The sequence below is a fragment of the Centropristis striata genome, chromosome 8, assembly GCF_030273125.1.
Source record: "Centropristis striata isolate RG_2023a ecotype Rhode Island chromosome 8, C.striata_1.0, whole genome shotgun sequence".
NCBI classification, from domain to species: domain Eukaryota; kingdom Metazoa; phylum Chordata; class Actinopteri; order Perciformes; family Serranidae; genus Centropristis; species Centropristis striata.
This window is the reverse complement of record NC_081524.1, coordinates 6,447,098-6,470,621: the sequence shown is the minus strand read 5'-3', so window position 1 is coordinate 6,470,621 and position 23,524 is coordinate 6,447,098. Positions and strand designations below refer to the sequence as shown.

Here is a 23,524-nt window from a genome sequence, read left to right as displayed (position 1 = left end):
TGCAGCAGCCATGTTGGATCCGGAAAACTGCAAGCTTCCAAGTGCCGTCCCTCCCCGCTCTGTGATTGGATCCCTAAAACAGGGCTAAGAATCCTTCCTGGTTTCCAGACTCCGCCGCAGTTCGAAATTAAATTCGAGCGTGCAAGGCAGTCTGGGTATACCCAGGCTACCTTGACTATGCTTCAGTATTTACACTCACAAGCTGTAACAAGCAGCGCCAGTTAGCATCAGTTAGCCGCTAGCTTTCGCTAATGAGTTTCACCGCTTTCCCGCATTTCACAACAAAGAAATAATAGTTAGCAGAACTATTGTCCCTTGTTGTGAACCCCAACTTAAAGATATAAGTAACAACAACTCACCAACTTGTTTTTGAGCAGACAACTGGCTTCCTTTGTTGTGCTAACTGACATTATTGCCCTAAATGTCAATAATTTATATTTCCAAGTTTTGCCAACTTAAATCACTAAAAAATACAAGTTTTTTGCAGTGTGTAAATGAAACATGTATATTAACATACATGTATGTTAGTGTATTTTCTGGACTCCAGAGGGTTAAATAACCAGAAGCTCTTGTCTTGTGTCTCTGCAGCATTGTCTGCCAGCCCGCTGAAGATTCAGAGCACCGCTGAAGGCTTCAGGCTCTACTGCTCACTCAAATACTATATTAGCAACCTGAAGACCAGCTGGTACTTCAAGTGAGTCCACATGCAGAGCACCTCTCTGACCTGACACCTTTTTTTGCAGCTGCTACCAAGGAGGAAGTACTCCAAGCTTAACAAAAATTCAGCGAAAGACAGAAATGCACACACTGCTGTGGATCTCTATGACTTGCATGTATGGCAAGTTTATAATAGTTTAGGATTTTTCATTAGTTTTAGGGCTACAACTAACAATTATTTTCATTATTGATTAATCTGTTGATTATTTAAACTAATTAATCGATTAGTTGTTTGGTCAATAAAATGTTAAAAAATATCAATCAGTGTTTCCCAAACCACATGATGATGTCCTCAAATTTCTTGTTTTGTCCACAAACCAAAGAGATATTCAGTTTATTGTCATAAAGAAACAAAGAAACCAGAAATATTCACATTGAAGAAGCTGAAATCAGAGAATTTGGACTTATTGTCTTGGAAAAACTGCTCAAACCAATTATTCGATTATCAAAATAGTTGTTGCAGCTCTAATAAGTTAATTAGTTTTTTAATTTCGTCGTAATTATTTGTTTTCAAATTCAGTTAGTTTTATGATTTGTTTTAGTTAAGTTTTTATTAGTTTTAGTGTTAGCTTTGGTTTAGTTTTTGTTATTTTTAGTTTAGTTTTTATTAGTTTGAGTGTTAGTTTTAGTTTAGTTTTTATTAGTTTGAGTGTTAGTTTTAGTTTCATTTTTATTAGTTTTAGTGTTAGTTTTAGTTTCATTTTTATTAGTTTTAGTGTTAGTTTTAGTTTCATTTTTATTAGTTTTAGTGTTAGTTTTTATTACTTTTAGTGTTAGTTTTAGTTTAGTTTTTATTCGTTTTAGGGTTTTTTTGTAATGGGGTATTTGTTGGGTGCCAGATTCAATAAGGTCACAATAAATGTTTCCTTTATTTCCTTTGTCTGATCCATCTCAGCCCCAATAAGTTTATTAAGTCATAAAACCAGATAGATTAAATAAGTTTCATATCAACCAAAAAGTTTTACGTATGAAAAAAGTTGACAAAGACGGAAAACAAAGGACATTTTCACTATAATTTTAGTTAATTTTAGTAAGTTTTGTAACCACAAAATACAGTTTCAGTTAGGTATCTTGTTAAACTTGTTTTATTTGTATTTCAGTTAACGAAAATGTTTTTCAATTCTAGTTTTCGTTATTTCATTAGTTTTAATTACCTTTAATAACCTTGATGCATGTTATCTGTGTATTTGTCTGGTAACACCCTGTAGGTAAACAACACAACCACAGTTGCAGATTATAGATCATTAAAAGAAGCCACATATACTGGTTTCACTGCACGCACACACAGATCCCAATGGAGGTAAGAGGTATATTAATTTACTGTGACATTTCTCTTCACGGTGGCGACGTCTGGGGCCCCTTTGCTAAAGTTCAGCCTTTAAAATGCTTAACAAAGTTCAACTGCTGACAGCTTCAAAAGTTCAGGATCTAAATGTGAAAGTAGAGTTGGATCTTGATGTCTGCATGCAAATGTTCTCATGTGGCAGCTGGGGGCCACATCTGGACACCGAAACACCTGATGCATCCTATTTCTCTGCTATAATCCATTCACGCAGCGCATAATTCATTGTTGAAACCCACAGAACTTAAATGTACATTTTAGAGGAGGTCTAATGTTTCCAAAGATGCCAAATGTGTATTTAATTGTGCATTAAATGTGTAACAATATCTATGTAAATAACTATAGAAGAGAGAATGCTGTTTAACTGGACTGAGACAGAAATGTTTTATGTTTTTAAAAACATTCAAACATGCATGTGTATTTCTTCAATGTGAAAGATCCTGTGACATTAGATTTAATTAATTTGCTATTATTTAAAAAGAGACAACTGTGTGTGTGTGCTGAAACAGAATTATAAGGGTGTAACCAGTTTCTTTACTAAGGCTGCTAGCACCACCTGCTGGGGGCTTTAGGAAGAGCCTGGAAAAATATTAGACCACCCTTGTTTTCCTTAATTTATTGTTCATTTTAATGCCTGGTACAACTAAAGGTATATTTGTTTGGACAAATATAATGATAACAAAAGAACAAAAACAAAAATAGCTCATAAGAGTTTGATTTAAGAGCTGATATCTAGCCATTTTCCATGGTTTTATTGAGAGAAAGGAAGTAGTAGTATGTTCATTACATGTTTTTGATGAGGATCTGATTATAGGTTTTTTAGGTTTTAGCATACATGGGAGGATTATGAGACGATTAGTCCGTGGACATGCAACACTACTAAATGTCCATATCCTTAAAAGCAAGAAACACAGACTTTATGGGGGGTTTGCCTCTTTTTGTTGTTGTTTTGTGTCTCTTTTTAGTCACTATGCATCTTTTCATTATTTTGTGTCCCTATTTTGGTAATTTGCTACCTTTTCCTGGTCAATTTGTGTCTCTTTGCACTCATTTTGTGTATTTTAAGGTCATTTGATGTCTTTTTGTGGTAATTTTTGCCTCGTATTGCTACAGGTGCATCTCAGTTTGTTAGAATATGATGGAAAAGTCTATTTTCAGTAGTTCAAGTCAAATAGCCCCAACCAAGTATCGTGTCATATAGATGGACATACTTTTCAGAGGACAACATTTCCATAATAAACATACAAATTTAAAATTCCATTTTTTGGTATTTTGTAATATTTATTGGATGATATTTTGTATATTGAGACACTGAAATTTAGGTCTTCATTAATTGTAAGCCATAATCATTATAATTACAATAAATTAAATAAATTAAGACATGAAATGTTTCATTCTGTGTGAAATGGATTTATATAATGTGTTATTTCCACTTCTTGAATTCAATTACTGACATATGTAAACTTTTCTATTGTATTCTAATTTATTGAGATGCACATCTATAGTCATTTGCATATCTGTGTGGTTGTTTTGTGTGTCCTTTTATTTGTTTTCTGTCTCTGTGAAATCATACATATCAGTTGCAAAAACAATGCTTCTTTTTTCCATGTAGGGAGAAGAGGATTGACCTGGAAGCAAGGACAAAGCCTGGCAGCAGTATGCAGGCAGTCTGGATCGATATATTAAATCCAACAGAGAGCGATAAAGGCAAATACAGCTTGGAGATGTTTGACGGCAAAGAAACACACAAACGCCATCTTGACCTGTCTGGACAAAGTGGGTGAAAAATGATACATGACAGTTTGATTTGCTAAGATTAAGAGAAGATTTCAGAGCAGATTTGACACAATCTTGATCAGAATTATTTCCAACAGTGTTTGCTGATGCCATGCTGGAGTACCAGAGGTTGAAGTAAGTGCTGCGCTACATGCAGTAGATAATGGATCTAACATGGCTTGCTGTGACACTAACAGAGAACACTGAGCAGTCAGAGGTAGCCAACTATTTACTGAAAACACTGAAAACATCTCAGAGCCGATTACTGCTGCCTGACACTGTGAAATGTCATATTGATTTGACCCTGTGTGTTCTTCCCTCAGGCAAGAAGCCATTGCTGAGAAAAGTGAGTCACAGTTTATGTGTTAACCCTGAGATATTTCTGTCCACAACAGAGGTTAAAAGATTATACAGTGGGTGGAAGTCAGCAGGGAGTTATTTTTTATTGTTTCGTTTCAGATCGGGCTAAAGTGACTAAAGGTCTTCCTGATGTCGTAGCTATCATGGAAGGAAAGGTACAGCATTGTCAGACATCAGAGACAGTTATACATGGGTCACGCTTTATATTAAGGTCCTTGTAATAACCATTAATTAACAAGTAATAAGGCATTGTTCTAGCTTTAGATCCCTTAAGCTGCAAAAAGCATAGTTAACTGTTAAAAAGTGCATAGTTAACTTATTTTTTTATTTTTTTTATTTTTTTTTAATTATTATTATTTTTTTTTTTATTATTATTTTTATTAACGAAGAAACAAAGTAAAGAACAGTGGATTACTTATTAGGAGCCACAATATGAAAACAAAACACTAAAACACAATTCTAGAAAACAAAGACTCAGGAACATATTTACAAATTAGACAATATACACACAAATAACATACAAAGAATAATATAAAGGATAACCACAACATCAAAAAATGAAAACAACGATACACTAGTACAAAGCCACACGGCGAAAACATAGTTAACTTATAATAGATGAGCAATAAAGTATATTTTAATATCAATAAGCAAACAAAAGATTAATAAAGGCATGGCAGAGACATAATGGGTGGGTCATGGGTGTTTGTAATGCTGTTATGAAGAATTGTAAGATACTCATGAGGCTTTTATTAATTAACGTCTTATTATATATCTCTTATAGCCTGCTATTAGCTGTATTATAATGCCATTATTAACACTTATATAGGCTTATAAACACACAGTAATGTTAATAAGCATCTTGTAAGGACTTACAGGGGCCTTATTACTTGTTAATTAATGGTTATTACAAGGACCTTAATATAAAGCGTTACCTATACAAGCTTATAGTATCATATTTGGTCTGTTATTTCACATTGTCCTTGCTGCTCCTCATCCTCTCTTCAGTCTTTGTGTCTGACGTGCTTCATCGCCGGCGAACCGAACCCTGACGTCTCGTGGCTTCGGAACGACAAGGAGATTTTTAACCAGGATCAGTTTACCATCACTAAGGAGCCAAAGTGCAGCAGCATCACCATAAACGACGTCAAAGTGGAGGATTCTGGAAAATACAGCATTTTTGTGCGCAACAAGTTTGGCACCGAGAAGGTCGATGTGACCGTGAGCGTTTACAAGCATGGGGATAAACCTCCAGCACACGCTGTGGAGATGGGTTAGGACTTAAAAACAGAGTCACACTGCAAAAAAGGTGTGTCTAAAAACAAGATAAAACAGTAAATCTGAGGGAAATGATCTTGCTGCATGGACAGATAATTTGACTTGTCAAGATTTCTTAAATTAAGATTGTTAAATCTAGAAATAACCATGTTGCATGCTTAAAATAAGAAATTAACTCTTAAAACAAGATAAATTATCAAACACTTCTAAATGTAAAGTTTTTTTTATGAACAAAAATTGTCAGGTCACTCTGCTCGGGCCAGTTCATCGCTGCCTGCAGCTTTAATTTATCTTGTTTTAAGAGTTAATTTCTTATTTTTAGCGTTTAACATGCTTATTTCTAGATTTAACTATCTTAATTTAAGAAATCTTGTCAAGTGAAATTATCTGTCCATGCAGCAAGATAAATTCCCTCAAATTTAATGTTTTTATCTTGTTTATAGACACACCTTTTTTGCTGTGCAGAAATTAGGGGGTTTTTTTGCTTCAGATTGAGATGTTGTGCATTAAGAGAGAGGAAAATTAAGGTAGATGCATGTATTTAATGTATTAGGAAACTTAACTGTCCACTGAGGTTTAAACAAAAATGTAATTTCCTATTGCACATTGTATTTAATTTAAATTATAGACAGAGTGTGTCATCATAATGTCATTCTCAGGCTTGTCCTGTGATGGAGATGCAGAATTACAAAGTCCTGTTCGTCAAACTCATTTTGCTGACTACTTTGATGTTTGATATAATGATTGTTTCTGTTATTAAAGTGCCACTATGCAACTTTTGAAAGAAGAATTTGCCCCATTAACCTCTAACAAATGACAAGCTGAATTAATAAGCAGTAAAATGCATCATTAATCAATTCAATACACAGACGATTTGCTGCTACTACTTACTTGGTCTGGTAATGTAAGCTACGGGTTATTCTATGTTCCCCAGATTTATACAGCACATATTCCCCAGTTCTGTTTCCAAGGTTCTAGCCTATGTTCTCCAGCTCTATATAGCACACAATGGGGACATGAAAAAGGTGTTCAGCAGCTCTGTATTCATCTCCACACTGCAAAAAAGGTGTGTCTAAAAACAAGATAAAAACACTAAATCTGAGGGAAATTACCTTGCTGCATGGACAGATCATTTCACTTGATTTCTTAAATTAAGATTGTTAAATCTTAAATGCCTAGATGACGCTAGCAAATGGTAGCTAACATTAGCTGGAACCAAATTATGACTTTATAGGTGACATGACAGAGACAGTTTACTGATTTTGCCTCTTCTCTTCTCTGATAAACTGTATTATTTGCCTTTATTGGATGATTGCATTCTACTTTAAGTAGGCGGTTTAATATTAGACTGCAGAGCTGTTTGCATGTGCTTTGAATAAAGTAATTTCAATGGATTTTCATTTGCATATTGTTTTTATTACACATACTGGCTATTCAGATTCAGATTTCCTTTATTGTCATTGCACAGAGTAACAAGTACTAGTACAATGAAATTAGCCATCAACCTGTCCAAATGTATACTTAAACAGACATACAATATGACAGAGATGGAAGAAAAGAAAAGAAATACGGCAATTACATCTTCATCCAGTAAAGTTTTATTCCAATGCATGACCACACGTTATTTGTGAATTATTTAATGTTTTTGTGTTTTTTGCATATGCATATTGTAAGTCTTCTAACTTTTTAGAGACTATTGTGACAGTTCAGTGATGGGGACCTTTCTGTTGGGTTTGGTTTTGCTTTGCTTGTTCTTGCGGTCACATTTCAACAAGAGGAAACCAAGCTCAGCTCACATTTTGCTATTTTTGTTACCTCATTTAGCGTGTTAATGATTTTGCAAGTAGACGAATGTGTCTTGCACTTTCAAAGCAAACAGTCCGTAGTGTCATTAACCCTACCGCTGGGCCTCAGTCAGTCAGGTAGGTTCAACGGCACCCTGAGGAAAGTTTGCAGAAGTGCATGGAGTTTATATAAAGTTCAATGAATGGGACTGGAAATAAAATACATGTTAATATAGCTTATAGTGTATTCAATCTTTTTTTATTGCATTAAATGTTCATCAAAAGAATGTTAATAATTGTCACAAAACTTCTGCACAGAATGATGCATATGTACAAATCATACTTTTCCTTTTCCTTTTTTTTATAACCAGTGAGGTCCTTGAACACACGTGACTGTCATTCATCTTTGGTGGAAGCTGAGGTTTGGCCAAACAGGAGTAAGTGAACTCCAGGTTGTTCAAACAGCAGCGATTACTTCAGAGGGGCTTGTTACTCATTAGACACGGTACTGGGACCCCCTCCTTGGTTTCTGTATAAGAAGGAGCAGCACTACAGTCACATCCTTCACATTGTGTTGAGCTTCACACAGCTGTCTCAGCCTCCAGCCCACCTTGGTGAAGGAGAACCCTGATCTAGAAAAATGGACTTCAACGGAACATGGCAGGTCTACTCCCAGGAGAACTACGAGGGGTTCCTCAGGGCCATGGGTGAGAAAAAGAAAAACAAACCATGGATTTTGGTTGGCGTATAAATAATGAAAATACATTTATTATCTTTGGTAGCTGTATGGAAAGTGGCTATTTTTATGTTGTTGCCCCCTTCTAATGTTTATCATAATAAGACTACACAATTCTGCAGTTGAGAGAATCATCAGTGATTACTTTTACTGTGCAGAAATTAACAAAAATGCACACGCTTTGCTTACTAGAACTCCCAGAGGAGATCATCAAGATGGCTAAGGACATCAAGCCAATTACTGAGATCAAGCAGAAAGGTAATGACTTCGTTGTCACCTCCAAGACCCCTGGAAAGACTGTGACCAACACCTTTACCGTCGGCAAGGAGGCTGATATCACCACCATGGACGGCAAGAAGCTCAAGGTTTGTAATTCTTATTTACCTTTTATTTTTTAGGTCATATAAGTGTTTGAGTATATGCTTCCTTATCTGGGTTTATGTATACTGTGTTAGTAATGTTTTTCTCATTATCTGACCTGCAGTGCATTGTCAATCTGGAGGGCGGAAAACTGGTCTGCAACACCGGCAAGTTCTGTCACATCCAAGAGCTCCAGGGAGGAGAGATGGTTGAGGTGCAGTATATCTTACTAGAACTCACTCTTTGTAAATGTCCCCCTTATGCACCATAAGCTCAAAAATGCAATATGTTTTCTGGCCACAAATTCAGTGTTTTCTTTTCCCTTATCCCCTTTCAGACTCTGACCATGGGCTCAACAACTCTCATCAGGAGGAGCAAAAAGATGTAAAACTTGGCAGTGAAGTAACCAATGTCTATTTAAATAAAAGTGTTGCTTAATAAGTGTGGTGTGCAACTTCTTTTTTTTTTTTTACAAACGGCCCTCTTTGCAAAGGCCTACTCTCAATATACTCACAGTTTTCCTGCAGCTTTTCCAAAGTCAAATTCAAAAACTTTTAAAGTACATTTTTAAGGCACATTTTCAAGGTTTTCCAGTACCTTACAGTTGTGGTACATATTTAGATACGGTAATGCAGTATATACAGTACACATATATACTTATTTTTGTTATAAACAACCAATATTATGTTTTGTGTCATAGTCTACACAACCCGTTTCACACACTTTCATACACTTGCACTGTTTATGCGCTCCCTTATGTCAATACCGTACAGTATCTCTTCTTGTATATTATTTATTTGTATTTAAATATTTTTTTGTTGTCCCTTGCACTCTCTAATTTTGCACAATCATACTATTTTTTAAATTTTTATTCTATTCTATTTTATTGTATTGGTGTTGATCTATCTATCTATCTATGAATGTAGATGCCATTAATACACATACAGAGTGGGATATTTGTGTGAGTTTAACAGCTGCATATGCATAGTGCTTCACTAACCACGACAAAAATAGACCTAATGCGTAAGAAAATGTGTAGAAAATGCTTCTAAAAACGTGTCCAGTGGGGATTGGACTTAAAAGGCAGCAGTTTCATTATGTTTAGGCTACAAAAGTACTTCTCTAAGGTTTGGGCAAAAAAATAAAAAATCTTGGTTAGGTGTAATTAATAGGCTAAAAGTGAGTAAAAATAAATGCATGTGTTGCCCATAAAGTTGGTATAACATATTTTTCACCTGTTTCCATGAGATGATTGTGGCAATGCGATCTATCTATCTATCTATCTATCTATCTATCTATCTATCTATCTATCTATCTATCTATCTATCTATCTGTCTATCTATCTATCTATCTATTCAAAGCCCTGTTATTGTTTTTGAAAGAAGAGCAGTATCAAGTTACTGTGCAATGAACTGAAGATTTATTTATCTTTATCTTTTTTATTTTATCTTGATTTAGCATACACATTTAGAGCTTTACGGACATGTATATGTATCTGTGTATGTGTATAGATATAAGTATGTATATATTTATTTACTTATTTTTTTCATTTATTTATTTTGTGGTTATAAAGCCCCCCCCCCCCCCTTTTTTTCTCTCTCTCTCTCTCTCTCTTTCTTTCCCCAGTTATTTATTTATTATTTTTATTATTTTATATTTTATTTTTATTCATTATTGTTATTATTTTTTCTTGTATGTGCCTTCTTGTTCTATGTTGTTCACCGTTTGTAAATTAACAAAATGTGCAATAAACATATGTTCAAAAAAAAAAAAAAGTTACTGTGCAAGAAAACAACTGGATAAACTATAATAATGCAATAACAGAACAATAATGATAACAGCTTAGGCTGTGTGCGCACGCATGTGCCTTCTCAGTTGTACAGCTGTGCGCATGCGCAGTGCGTGGTGCTAGCTCCGACCACGTAGCGAGTATCAGCGGCTGTAAAGCCTCAGGGTTTTGTTCAGAGAAATAGCTGTAGTAAAAACAATTCACGGCCTCCGAGTTGTAACTATAAAGGGCCGTTAAAAATGGCAAGGTACCTGAGGCCGCCTAACACATCTCTGTTCGTTAGAAACATCGCCGACGACTCCAGGTATGTATTCATTTTAACCATGTATGGTAAAGCTAACGTGATGCTAGCTAGTTAGCAAACAACCAAAACGGTAAACTAACGGCAACATTACGACTCATCCCAGGTTAGGGTGGTCAAAAAACACGTGGATAGTAGTTTTTAACCGATTATTGCTACATATAACTGTTTATATCGTATACATAAACATCAACATAACATAATGTTTGCTAACACGTTGTTAGCTAGCCAGATACTGTACTGTGATGTTGCAGCAGGCGATAATAACACTCCTTCTATATTATGGACATATATTAAAGATCTAGCCGGATAACAATGCCAAATCAATGCGCGGCGCTTTGTGTGAAGTGCGTGTAGTGTGGGACTATTTTCCATCAGTCTATTTTTGTCCCAGCTAACAGTGTTAACCTCTGCCCAAACTTAACGCCCCCGTTTTAGTCAGCAGCGAGTCAACAAATTGTTGTTACGTTGCGTAACAGCTGCAGGAAATAGACATGCGTCTCCAGAGGCCAATAAAGTGTCGAGCTGAGGTTATACTGGCCTGTTTGAATGTGGGAAATGTAACAAGTGAGGACAAATGTTTTATTACAGTTTTTCTAAGTCGCTTTGGTGCATTTCTCACATCACTATAAACATTTGCACAACAGTTCACATCTTCACATTTAGTCATTTGTGCTCATCATAGTAACAGTTCCTCATTCCTTCCAACAAATTACAAATGCTTCTGAACATGCATCAATTAGTGTCATACAACTCTCTGCTGTTTTATAACATTATCATTGCTTATGTCATGTCAATCAGAATTAACTATACTTGTGAATGCTGAATACATAAAAACTAATTCCACATTATTTTCCACTATTCCACATAAAACTAATAGTCCTCATTTCATTGCTCGAGTTATTACATACAAAAATGTTGAACTAGTTGTCAAAATCTGTCAAGCAAATTTTATACATTTTTTAAAATGTTCTCAGCTAAATTTCAGCTTTGACTGATGAGAAGGGCTGTGTTATTAGTTGAACCAATGATAAGCCACTTCTCTACAATCACTCGGAGCTGAATCCATAAACCCATAAACACTTTACAAGCATATATGAACCAAGCAGGACATGTTTACAACACTGTGACACAGTACTGTGCACACCTATACCCAAAGGAACTTTATGTTTGTTGTAAATAAGGGTGATTTTTTCTTTTGCACAATGCTGTAAACAAATTAGAATTGCAAAGAGCATATGCAGTAAATATATGAAACATGCATATTGATTGTGTTGTACTCAGTTAGCTCACTAAATACAGTAATGTGTAACTTTACTGTTTTCAAATGGCTGTGCAAATAGTATATAGTGCTGTCTTGAGCACTATTGTACAAATGTTAATCGTGATGTGAGAAATGCACCAAAGCGACTGCGAAAAACTGTAGACGTGTAAAAATGTTGTTATTCAAGGCTTTACCAGAGCTGTTTTACCACAACGTGTTCACATTAAAATACTATAATACTGTGCATTAAAACAATTTTTAAAAATTGAAACAAATTAATTGTTTACATACTATTATCTGTTCATGTTATTCTTCACACTTTTAGCACATCACAATCGTAATCTCGACACACTGCTTCTTTTTTTAAATACATTTTACCTATTTTTATATTAATTTTGAATTGCAAATATTTCCTAAAAGGTGCATTTTTTGTTTGCTGTGTTTGATGAAAATGAAATTATGCACTTTTATAGTTTACCATGCAGATAGCTTAGGTATAATCCAATTGGTCTAGAGATTTATTTTGAGTTACACAGTCCTTGCTCTGTACAGCTTTCAGCCAGTTTTCTACAGAAGAAAATATAGTTCTCAAATATTTGTGTACATAATTCACTGTGTAGTTCTTAGCCACTGAATGTGAAATCATAGCATATCACATATTACAAACACTTGAAATGCTAATCATGAGACACACGTAAATTAGTATTTCCGATACATTGTCAGTGGTGCTTTTTTTTTAAATGTGACTGTTGTGAATGTAATTAATTTTAACCCTGTGACTTTGCCACCTTTTGTTAATATATAATGCATGCACTTTCAGGCTTTTTATGGATGTGTGGAGTCAGCTGGCAAGGGATTTACTTGTGCTATTACACCTTTTACATGAGGAAACTTTCTTTTTGAAGTGGGAGCGTAATGGGATTTTTCTGCAAATAAGTTTTGTCATATGCTGTGCTGGCAACAGCTTTTGTGGCTTACACACTGAGCTACAGCTTAATTCATATGACAGCCAACAGTATAAATGTGCTTATTTCATGACACTTTAGGCCAGAGGATTTACGACGTGAGTTTGGTCGTTATGGGCCTATTGTAGATGTCTACATTCCACTTGACTTCTATACACGGCGGGCAAGAGGATTTGCTTACATTCAATATCCTTTATTCTTTTAATTTGAAAAATTGTCTTTTCACAGCGGGATTGTAAAGCATTCAATCTGATTTTTTTTTTTTTGGTTGCAGTTGGTTCAGTGACACCTGACCTGACAATGGCCATGTATTTTTTTAATGTTATTTTTTTTAAGAATTATTGTATTCAGATTTAAACATACTCCTAACCAATATTTCTTCTGTTGTTGCCTTAGAATGGTAAAGATACAGTTCTGGAGATCCCACACCAAAGAAAGGTGAAAGGCGGTTGTAGAGTAGATTCAAGCCAAAGACACCCAGGCGACAAGCAGTAGTGGAATTGGGAAAATAAAGAGAGCAAAAGCATGAAGATACAAAGAGGAGAAAAGAGAGCGCCCAGGCGTCCATTTGTCAACCAAAGGGAGGAAAATCAAAGTGTTTATTGGGCAAAGACAAGCAGGAAACCTCAAGTTCTTCTGCCAAGACAATAAAGATCAAGCTGAAGGTCAAAGGTCAAGCATGTTAAAGGTAACAAGCCAAATGTTTTGTATCCTACCGAATCTGATCACCATCAATTGTCTTGTCTTCACAATTTGAGATCACAAATGAGCCCATTGATTCAATTTTATGTTGTTGATATAACATTTCATTAATTTATTTTTCTGAAATACCTGATTTTTGCACCGCACTAGTGAAAACCAATAGCTGTATTTCATAGACTGTGAGCCGTCAACTTGTGTTGCGGCCTTTTTTTTTTTTTTGTTAAATTGTTGTTTTGCATGTATGCAGCCTTCTCTGTCCAAACTTTCCAAAATTTCAAAATAAAAGGCCTTAACAATACAGCACGTTTGAAGATGTCCGGGATGCAGAGGACGCTCTTCACAACCTGGACCATAAATGGGTCTGTGGCCGTCAGATCGAGATCCAGTTCGCCCAGGGGGACAGAAAGAGTATGAACAATTTGCATTACATCTGTCTCATTCTGCATTGTTTAGAAAATGTTGAGTTCATAAACACTAAATGTTGTGGTATCATTGTTCCAACTAGCCCCTAACCAGATGAAAACCAAGGAGCGCCATTCCCCTCGCAGTTTCTCCCGCCACGATGATAATCGAGATAGCCGCCGAAGACGATCCCGAAGCCGCAGTTATGATCGACGCCGGTCCCGGAGCCCCTCCTACGAGCACCGTCCCCGGAGGTCTGAGAGCCCCAGAGAGTGAGTTTGTTGTATTGCATCCACAGTAACTAAAATCACTTAAACAAACAATAAAACTTAGTTTAATTGTTTTTCACTTAGTTATAAAAACTGTGATTTCTGTTGTTGCAAAGCTAAGTTTGATCACTGATGACTAGTTCACACTACACAACTTGCTGTCTTGGAACTGTGAATCTTGAACTGTAGTTTTTACACGACTTGGCTTGCTGGCGGCGTTACAATATCTAGGAGGAAGGAGAAGGAATCCCCTTAGTTACATGTGACCCCCATCCCGGGTTCCCTTCAACCATTTCCTCGCGGGCTCATTGGCTGTAGCTTGCTGACCGAATCCAGGACAGGTCCAGATATTTAGCCTACTACATTTAGCAGTGTGTAGGATAGAAGATGATTCATTGACATTGTGATAGCTAATAATGAGCCCTTCATATCTGCACAAGAAACAGGTCTTCTTCCACATAGGGATGTCACGATTAAAGATTTTCTTGGTACGATTATTGTCAGAGAAATAATCACAATATTACGATTATCACGATTATTTTTGCATTAATTAATTTCACACTACTATGAATAAGTTAAATCACATGAACACTCCTTATAGGTCTTTTTTTATTATTATTTCCCTATTTGGATGCTCTCATAACAAAATAATATAGCAACAATGTAAAGTAACCAAAAAGTCCAAGAAAAAGTATAATAATGCCAGGGGGAATGTCATATATACTAAGTGTTTAAGCTATTAAAATCATTTTAATAATTTCTTTGTCTAATCTTATGCGGCCAGATAAAAAATATATATCTATTATTTTGGTCCTTTTAATTTTAAATTACATTGCCATAAATCAATTAGTAATAAATGAAAGGGGCATCCCATAGTGCTTTTACTACTTTTTGCTCAATACAGAAACAATAGGAGGTAATGATAAATGTTCACTGACTGAGGACCTTTTAAAAGATTACATTACTTTTTCTTTTACAGTCCGTTGCACAGTGACACTGACTCACTCACTACTATAAGACATGTTCGGCTTTACGTAACGTTACGTGATGTTGCTTAACTTGTCCCGTTGCACTATATGCCCAATCAGTGTCGCACACAATTAATGGCAAATGACACAGTAAGTATTTTCTACCAATTCATTGTTTGTGTTAGGTAAACATTGACATAACTTTAACCAATTTCTATTTACCTTTACATTGTCGTACAACGCCGGGTGGTTACTAATTGTAACGTTTAATACATCCATTAATCGTGAAAACGGGTAACCGTGACATCCCTACTTCCACACAGCCAGTCACTGGCTCTAGAGAGGACTTTTCTATGTTTTTATGTGACCTGATGGTCACCAAAGGTACTATTGCATACTTGGAAAGAGTTGCAATCTGCAACTTCACAGCTAGATGCCACTAAATCCTACACACTAGATATTTAAAAGTTACTGAATGATTCTGGCTATTTTGGTCTCTCTTTCTGCCTAATGACCAAGTCTTGTTTTTGTTTGTTTTTTACAGATCTCGGTCCTACACTCGACACAGACGGAGCAGAAGCAATGAAAATGACAGGTAGGCTACTTTATCTTCTAGTATGTAAAGAACTGGACTCTCTAGCGGCGTTGTCAGAGAGGAGGACACAGTCTAAAGTACGGGTCATCTAGAGTACTTTTAGTACCTTAAGTCAATAGACTAATTTCACACGTCAGCAGCCACGATTCATTACTTTATAACTTCACCGAATTACTATAGAAATCATGTGCAATAGTTCAACTGGTCACACTGTTGTTACATATATACAGTCATGGAAAAAATATATTAGACCACCCTTGTTTTCTCCTTGCTTTCTTGTTCATTTTAATGTCTGGTGCAACTAGAGGTACATTTGTTTGGACAAATATAATAATAACAACAACAAAAATAGCTCATAAGAGTTTAATTTAAGAGCTGATATCTAGACATTTTCCATTGTTTTCTCAATAATGATTTTGGTTATCAATAAAAACAATGGAAAATGTCTAGATATCAGCTCTTAAATTAAACTCCTATGAGCTATTTTTGTTATCATTATATTTGTCCAAACAGATGTACCTTTAGTTGCACCAAGCATTAAAATGAACAAGAAATTGAAGAAAACAAGGGTGGTCTAATATTTTTTCCATGATTGTATATACTGAAGTATGGTGAGGTTCTTGTTCTTAGATTGAGTCTTGTAATTTCCATGACTGCACATATTGATATTTCTATGTTTCCATTTCTATTGTATGCTATTGAACATATATTTGTACTTCTTTATCTCTTGTACATATCTTTACTTACTAAAGACTAGCATTTGTATTCATATTGTCATAGCAACTGTAACAAAGCAATTACAATAAAGTATTTCTGATTCTGATATAAACAGCTTTTGTTCTCTTCTCAACTGTACGATGCACATTTCCTCCCAGCAGGTACAGAGGTCCTCCTCGTGACCACCACAGGCCCAACCGTGAACCGGGCTCACGGAGCCGATCCGCATCCCACTCCCCTTCCCCTCCCAGACCCAAAGGTAATAAGAAGAGCCAGTCCAGGTCCCACAGCCCGGCCGAAGACTTCCACCCAGCCTCCAGCGCCCAGAAACGGCCCGTGGGACGATCTCCGTCCCGCTCCTGCTCTCGATCCGTGTCCCGCTCACGCTCCCGGTCCAGGTCCTGGGCCGGACGCAAGTCTGGAGGCCACTGACTGTCTGTTCCTCTGAAGCTGTGTTAATCTCTCTGAGGATGTTTGTGTTCAGCTACGATAACTTCAGTGTTCTGACCTATGTTTGTATTTGTTTATCATCACATTATTGATCTCTCTGTCGCCAAAGGAGGGAAGAGAGCAGCTAGATAGTCGAGATATTTCTTTTAGTTAAAAAGATTTGTTCTGAAGTGATTCATGAAAGTCAATCAATAGTCTTTTTAGGACTTGTGTAATGTGGGAATCCGATGGTGGGGAAATGTTACAGTTCGGCGTTGCCAATATTTTTGTACTTTCAATTAGCAATATTTACGTCCATACATTTAATACGCCTGTCTGTTTGGCTCTATTGTTTATGTACTATGGAAACAAATAAATGCTACGCTCTCCCTGCTATTATACAGCAGGCAAACTGTATACTGGAGTTGCTCTTATTATTGTGGCAATGAATGAGAAATCAGTGGCTACACAACTTGATACCCAATACCAGTATTTTGAGACTATGGCTGTATCCCAAAGTCAAGGGTCCTCCATTCGGAGTCGGGTCCTCCAGAGACGAGGCCAGAGTCCTTCCTTTCACTGTAATAACGCACAAATGGAACAACCTGCAGAGTGTGCAGCTGTGCGTCTTTTAAGGCCCTGCTTAAATTCAGTACTGCAGTTTAAAAACAGTTATTTATAAATAAAGAACTATAGTGGACTGTTAACACAAACATAGCTTTATATACTTTGCACATTGTACATCATCTGATACATATAAATTAACTTTTGCGACTGAGAAAGCATTAATTAACTTAACTGGCAATGTATCAAGATGACTTATATTTTAGCTAAATATTCTGGCATTCGTTTATGCATAAATTTTGCTCGACTTTAATGCAAGTTTTGTATGTTAAGTGATAACATTCAGTGTAAACTGACATAGTATCCTTCAAATTCAGCCATTTGAGGATCCAGCTAATTTTAAAGATTAACTGCATTCATTTGTCATGTAGGTTCAGTGAGTAAAACAGAGTTGAATGTTTAAAGCATTCCTTTGGTGGTTTATGCTTTGTCAAAGTAGTAAATTCACTCTGATCCTTTAAAATTAAAAGGATAAAGATGTACACTGACTAGGATTGTTATGGCTTTTAACAATACTTCTATTATTTCAGTGAACAGTCTATTCTTTGGCTATATAATGCTAAGCATACATTTTAAAACCAGTAGAAGATACTCAAGCACAGACAAAAATGGGGGGGGAGGGAAAGGGATTTATTTCTTCTTTTTTTTGTAAAATTTGTCATCAATTCATAGTGCATTCTTTCACAATTGCATCTTTTAAAAACACCAATTCATACCAATTTTAAACAGGGCATTGTCTTTTCAACTTAGGTGACATTTTTTCAGTGGGATAAATTAACAGCCAATTGAATACAAGTTTCAAATTTAGAATAAGGAGACTGCCATGCACGACTCAATCAGAGCAAGAAAGAAAATGTTTACATGAACAACCAATAGGTAGAACTTAAACAACATGGGACCAGGTTCAGTTGTCAGCTGGCGGAAGAACAGCTGAGAATTGAAGGTGGTTCTGGCAAAAATAAAAAATATAAACATTTGGTCAATTTGTGGCATAGCCACCTAATGAAAATAGTCGTTTCAGCATGGAGTTTAACTTAGGCACAAACAGGTCAACTCAGGATTAAAAGCATCACGCTTGCATAAAGCAAGCACATTCAGAACTCGGGTCCATACATGGGCAAGTCTCCTCGGATCCAATTTACATTTTGCAGTTTTACTTAATTTGCACTTAGCATATTTCACCCTACACTGCTTTATACAAAACAATAAAAAACCATGTGCAAGATCTCTGGAAAGATTACAGTGCAGGGGTACTTAGAAATGCTATAGGCAGTTTTTTTTTTTTTAACAAAAATATTCTTCAGTATTGAAGTCAAGACATTGAAGTCAAGACACGTCCTTAGCATGTCTTATACATTCAGTGTTATTACTAAAAATACTTTTGTCAGACAGGCCTCAAACTCGGCCTGCAAATGTACATATGCTACAAGTACTTTATACATTTCATTATTTACATGGCTCTTGAACACATTAACAAGCTCTCATACTTTGTTTTGTCATCTTTACGCTGGCCTCAAACACCTCCAATTCTGCAAGGGGAAAGCAAAAAGAGCCTCAATAGAGGATTGAGTCACAAAAATAGAGAATCCATAGGGAGATAGTCAATTACGCCTCCATCATTTCAATAGCATCCTGGCCTGTAACTTATTAAAAACTAGTTTGATTGCAGTGCAAGAGGGCAAACAAGAGGCAGAGACAGGAGGCAGAGTGTCTGTTGATTATGGGATAGTCAACATCTGAGACCTATATTTTGTAAACATAAACACAAACCTCCTGCCTCGTGTTGAGTCCCTGGGGCCACGTCTCTTCAGGAACCTCCCTCAGCTCTGCCACACCTTTCTTACAAATGCATACAGCCCACAGGACCATGTCACATGACTTAGAAAGTGAAACTTAAACAGTCACACTACTAAGCCTGGCCCTCTTCCGCATGTGAAGGCTGCAGCACTGCCCCGAGGAGGCGGAGACTGAGGAGCAATGACAGAACTGATTGGAACAGATGAACGCTCAGAAGTGACCCGAGGGACTCGTACCCACTCGCCACTCGGGCTGGCAAAGTTAAAGTGGCAATGGCACCAATGGCCGACCACACATATGTCTTTAAAAAAAAAAGAGGAGAAAAAAAAATACAGCGAAAACATTGCTTTGGTTACACGCAGCACTTCATACATCTTTCAACCACAATAAAGGACTTGTACAAAATAATGCTATGATAGAGTGTTATGGGCCTCAGACAAGTTCAACTTCTATAGTGCATGTGCGCACAGCGCAATAAAAAAGATACAGGAGCTGACAGTCTGAGGCCCGTGTGCCATGGTCTCTTTTTACCCTTCAGTTTGAGGTTATACTTTGACCTTTACTGTACAGCGTATTACCTCCAGTAATATAGCTTTTTTTCCCTGCAGAATTGCAGTTGAGTGTCTTTCCCAGCCCAAACAAGGATTGCATTACAAAAAAAAAAGAAAAATAATTGGGGCCCTAGTCAAAAAAATGCTACAAATGTGGATTGCTTTAGCACCTGAAGCTTTAGAGGTGTCCCTAAAGGCTTGTCGTAAAACTTATGTAAATGAAAAAGCATGTCTGTCCACAGAAATGGACCGTAAAAGTGATGGGAATTTACCTGATCTATACTATAACCCTTGTTGGGGGAGGGAAGCACACCCAATCTGCTTTTACAGCCGACATCAAAAAGAACAAAACAAAACATAAGTAAAAAGGATATCCAGTTCGTCATTAATCACAGAAACTGACTCCACTGAAGGCATTACCTACCAGCAAGGCTCCAAGGCTGTAATAGTTTGGAAATATTGGTTTAAAAACGTGTTGAGCAAACATTCACAGCAAAAATTTGCTGCAAATGTCTCCCAACACGGGTCGCTCTAAAAACAGTTAAAAGTATTACAGCGCTGAGGTGTTCCTGGTGGGTGGGTGCCCTCAAAAAGAGTCCCAGTTCATACATTGGCTTATCTATCAAGTGTGGGTATCCCCCTCAGCCCTGCACCTTGAGCAGGCTCTTGAGCTGGAAGGCCATCATCTCCCTGTTGTCACAGGAGCCCATTGGGAAGGACACCCAGTGGCTGGGGGGTTTGGGCAACACGCTAGGCAGGGGCGGCTCGCTGAACTTAGGCCCCGCGTAGCTGGGACTCCCCTGTGTGGCCAGGAGCGTGTTGAGGTGAGACACTGCACCCTCCCAGTTCTGATCATAGTTGGTGGCAAAGCGGACAGACGCATTCTTGTCTGCAGACGCGGCCTGCCGCGCCTCTGGAGACCTGTGGTAGGCTGCGCCTTTGTCGCTCCGGCGGTGGCCGTGGTGGTGCAGGCCGACTGCGCCTCCTGCAGATACTGCGGCTCCATTCTGGTCGCGGCTTCTCTGCTTAGACCGGCCAAGTTGATGGTTCTTCTTGGGCAAAGGGCGCTCAGGGTGGGAAACTGGAATGTTGTATCTCTCTCCGCCTCCCATACTGCTGCTGCACTACGTGTCACCTTTGTAAAGATAATAATTTGTTACTAAAGTGCACAGAAATACAGGGGATATAATGCATGGTTAATATTCTATTACCCATTTGATGCACAACACATGGACAACCCTTCTAATGCACAACATGGTCAAAAATGACTCATTCATCCAAATTTGATTTAAAATTAAATTACCCAATACTATAATAGTAATTTGCTTCAAATAGTTACTTTCCACACTCCTATATTTAATATACATGTCTGTGCACATATGTGCAAAACATACATCATTTATAAATTACAGCAGTTTTAGTAGCCATTGATTTATTCTTTATACTTGTGTATTACATCACATGTCCTGCTTCTTGTCCTTGTTTAGCTCAGTATTTTTAAATGTTTCCACACATGTTGTTTGGTGTTAAGATTGTCTTACTATGCACCTTATGCACTGGCACTTTCAATTTCGTTGTATAGTTGCCTATATAATGACAATAAAGGCTATTTGGCGTATCATTATGTCACACATACAGTGCATCTGGTAGGCATTTCCACATTTTGATGCTTCAGCCTTATTCCAAAATAGACTATATTCATTTTCCTGAAAATTATACACACAATACCCCATAATGGAATTTTTGTCCCAAAAAGTCAGAAATTAAAACATAAAACTAGGATATATGATCGAAAAAAAAGGTTGATTTAGGAAAATACTGGATTAAAATTAATTCATTGCAAAGATGTAGAAAATTAAAAACTCAGTCGAGTCACTTCAGATCCATGTTGTGCATCAAATCAACACGAAAAAAAACACTTATTGGTATTGACAAACACGTCCATACAGCGCGCGCACACACACTTGCACGTCCTCTCGATAAAAACAAGAGCAGTGTTACGTGCAGGAACACCAGTCAGCCAGGCGCCCCTCCCCCCCCCACACACACACACACATACCCCAGAGCAAAACAGCCTCAGCTCACCTCTTTGTTGTCAGAAAGTTGATGAAGCTGAGATCTCTCTTCAATCGTTCACCTCCAATCGAGCCCCAGGTCCTCGAAGTAGTTCTCTGTCTACTTCTCGCTGCACTTCTGTGTCCAGCAAGGTCTGAAGTTATCATGTGCCAATGAGCGTTGTTTTCCCGTGGAGCCGAGCTGAACATCAACTCACCTCGGCGCACGATGCTCCAAGAAGCCAAGAACCTTTTGGTGGAAAGAAAATAGGAGTTTAAGAGACGATCAATTGGCTTTTGACGTCGTGTACGTGCGCATTTTGTTGTTTTCCTCCAAGCGGGGGGAGGTGTATTTTAGAGTGCGTCATTACAGTTAGGACTGCAAAAGAACAACAAAAACAATATACGACAAGACATCAGCTACATAATCCTTCGTTACATAACTTATATATAATATTGTGAATGGTACTATTTGAAAACAACGTTACATAAGCAACTGCGACTTTTTGTTTGTGTGCCTCCAGCTTAACCCTTTGGAGTTTGGGGCTCTTTTTCCATTCTGCCTGTATTAAAAAAAATCTTCCATAACGTGTTGGATTATTGTTTTCAGGACATGCCTATATGACCTGATGATTATTTTTTCATTTAAAATTGTTGGATCAACATTTTGAACACAAAAAAACACCAGAAAATAACAAAAAAAACAACCAACAAACAAAGAAATTACAAAAAACACACGAAAAAACAGTAAACACAAGGATTACATTAAAATGCTGAATGCACACTGCAAAATCTCTTTGCAGAAAAAAGTAAAATCCTGTTAGTAGGCTTTTGTGGCCTCCAGAGGGTTAACTGCAGTCGCTTTGTCCTGCCAGGTTTGGTCTATGTCAGTAGATATTTGGCGAAAAGAACGAAAAAAACAGCTCGTAATAATAATAGATCGACGTGATTAGAAAAAACTGGACTATATGCTAAGTAAACAAGGCTTTAACTATCTCGGTCACACTGTTCTGGCACCAAACCAAAACAAAGAAACGCGCAGCTCAATATGGCGACGAGGCATAAAAACAACTGCTTCTCTTCACTTACCGACTTCCTCAGGCTTGGGATGTTGAAAAAGCCCTTCGTGCGGGAAAATATGCGATGGTGGACTTCGTGTGGAAGCAGAGCAAGCTTTATTTCCTACAAAATCCGTCCCCTTCGAAGATGTTTATGGTGTTAAAGTGGCCGAAGTCGCCACTCCTCTCTCTCTCCCGACTCCGTCTGAATTGCAACAAAATGGAATCTACAGCAGATATATGTAGCTCGGAGTTGGCCAATCACGTACAGCGTTCCAACTGAGCGACCAATCAGCGGCGAGGCAGCCAGACGCATTCACGCCTGTTGCCAGACGGATGACGTCAATCGCTCTCCTTTCCTTTGTTGGAGCTCGGGGTATTTCCTGAGAGAAGTGACAAAATTACTGAAAACAACCCTCAAAAACCGCCCAGTTTCTCCCTGTATTTCATAAGAATTAACCCTACACTTTCATTAGACACCGTGTGATGGTTTCAGGTGTCAATATATGTTGTTTAGTATATTATGTAATATCAATTCCTTGGTCAAACAGGGTAAACACGTACGTGCTGTAGATCGTCACACTGTTAAATAATCGCCTAAGTCATTTTTTTTTTCAAGTTTTGCAGGAAACACAAAACATTTCACCAAAAGTGTAACATATGACATTTATTGATCATTTCACTCA

The 23,524-nt window shown here is 37.3% G+C and overlaps 4 protein-coding genes across 4 annotated transcripts in view; 3 read left to right on the top strand and 1 right to left on the bottom strand.

Annotated features, from left to right (window-relative positions):
- Positions 1-6,957, top strand: part of myom3 (myomesin 3) — a 117,756-nt gene extending 110,799 nt beyond the window's left edge. Inside the window, 6 exon segments of the mRNA XM_059339093.1 lie at positions 589-694; positions 3,672-3,835; positions 3,934-3,970; positions 4,159-4,181; positions 4,295-4,350; positions 5,204-6,957. Of these exon segments, the coding sequence (XP_059195076.1) occupies positions 589-694; positions 3,672-3,835; positions 3,934-3,970; positions 4,159-4,181; positions 4,295-4,350; positions 5,204-5,473 (656 nt within the window). The 3' untranslated portion in view covers positions 5,474-6,957.
- An 846-nt stretch (positions 6,958-7,803) lies between these two features.
- Positions 7,804-8,794, top strand: fabp10a (fatty acid binding protein 10a, liver basic). The gene is made up of 4 exons (XM_059339036.1): positions 7,804-7,964; positions 8,186-8,358; positions 8,478-8,567; positions 8,691-8,794. Exons 1-4 carry the CDS (start codon positions 7,898-7,900, stop codon positions 8,739-8,741), a joined length of 381 nt encoding a protein of 126 aa, XP_059195019.1. The 5' UTR covers positions 7,804-7,897; the 3' UTR covers positions 8,742-8,794.
- Positions 8,795-10,229: 1,435 nt separating this feature from the next.
- Positions 10,230-17,171, top strand: srsf10a (serine and arginine rich splicing factor 10a). The gene is made up of 6 exons (XM_059339038.1): positions 10,230-10,446; positions 12,754-12,858; positions 13,679-13,782; positions 13,880-14,048; positions 15,558-15,608; positions 16,487-17,171. The coding sequence occupies exons 1-6, from the start codon at positions 10,382-10,384 to the stop codon at positions 16,755-16,757; spliced, it is 765 nt and encodes a 254-aa protein (XP_059195021.1). The 5' UTR covers positions 10,230-10,381; the 3' UTR covers positions 16,758-17,171.
- Positions 17,172-17,989: 818 nt separating this feature from the next.
- pnrc2 (proline-rich nuclear receptor coactivator 2) lies at positions 17,990-23,058 on the bottom strand. Its single transcript, XM_059339035.1, has 3 exons — positions 22,870-23,058; positions 21,812-22,030; positions 17,990-20,861 (listed from the first exon to the last, which is right to left on the bottom strand). The coding sequence occupies exon 3, from the start codon at positions 20,836-20,838 to the stop codon at positions 20,368-20,370; it is 471 nt and encodes a 156-aa protein (XP_059195018.1). The 5' UTR covers positions 20,839-20,861; positions 21,812-22,030; positions 22,870-23,058; the 3' UTR covers positions 17,990-20,367.
- Between the last annotated feature and the right edge of the window lie 466 nt (positions 23,059-23,524).

What these genes read in the sequence shown, in the direction of transcription:
- fabp10a (XM_059339036.1), top strand. Translation starts at nt 7,898, where the DNA reads ATGGACTTCAACGGAACATGGCAGGTCTACTCCCAGGAGAACTACGAG. An exon ending in TGGACGGCAAGAAGCTCAAG is followed by an intron (nt 8,359 to 8,477) that starts GTTTGTAATTCT and finishes TCTGACCTGCAG; the next exon opens with TGCATTGTCAATCTGGAGGG. An exon ending in AGGGAGGAGAGATGGTTGAG is followed by an intron (nt 8,568 to 8,690) that starts GTGCAGTATATC and finishes ATCCCCTTTCAG; the next exon opens with ACTCTGACCATGGGCTCAAC.
- srsf10a (XM_059339038.1), top strand. Translation starts at nt 10,382, where the DNA reads ATGGCAAGGTACCTGAGGCCGCCTAACACATCTCTGTTCGTTAGAAAC. An exon ending in AGAGGATTTGCTTACATTCA is followed by an intron (nt 12,859 to 13,678) that starts ATATCCTTTATT and finishes ACAATACAGCAC; the next exon opens with GTTTGAAGATGTCCGGGATG. An exon ending in AGAAGCAATGAAAATGACAG is followed by an intron (nt 15,609 to 16,486) that starts GTAGGCTACTTT and finishes TCCTCCCAGCAG; the next exon opens with GTACAGAGGTCCTCCTCGTG.
- pnrc2 (XM_059339035.1), bottom strand. Translation starts at nt 20,838, where the DNA reads ATGGGAGGCGGAGAGAGATACAACATTCCAGTTTCCCACCCTGAGCGC.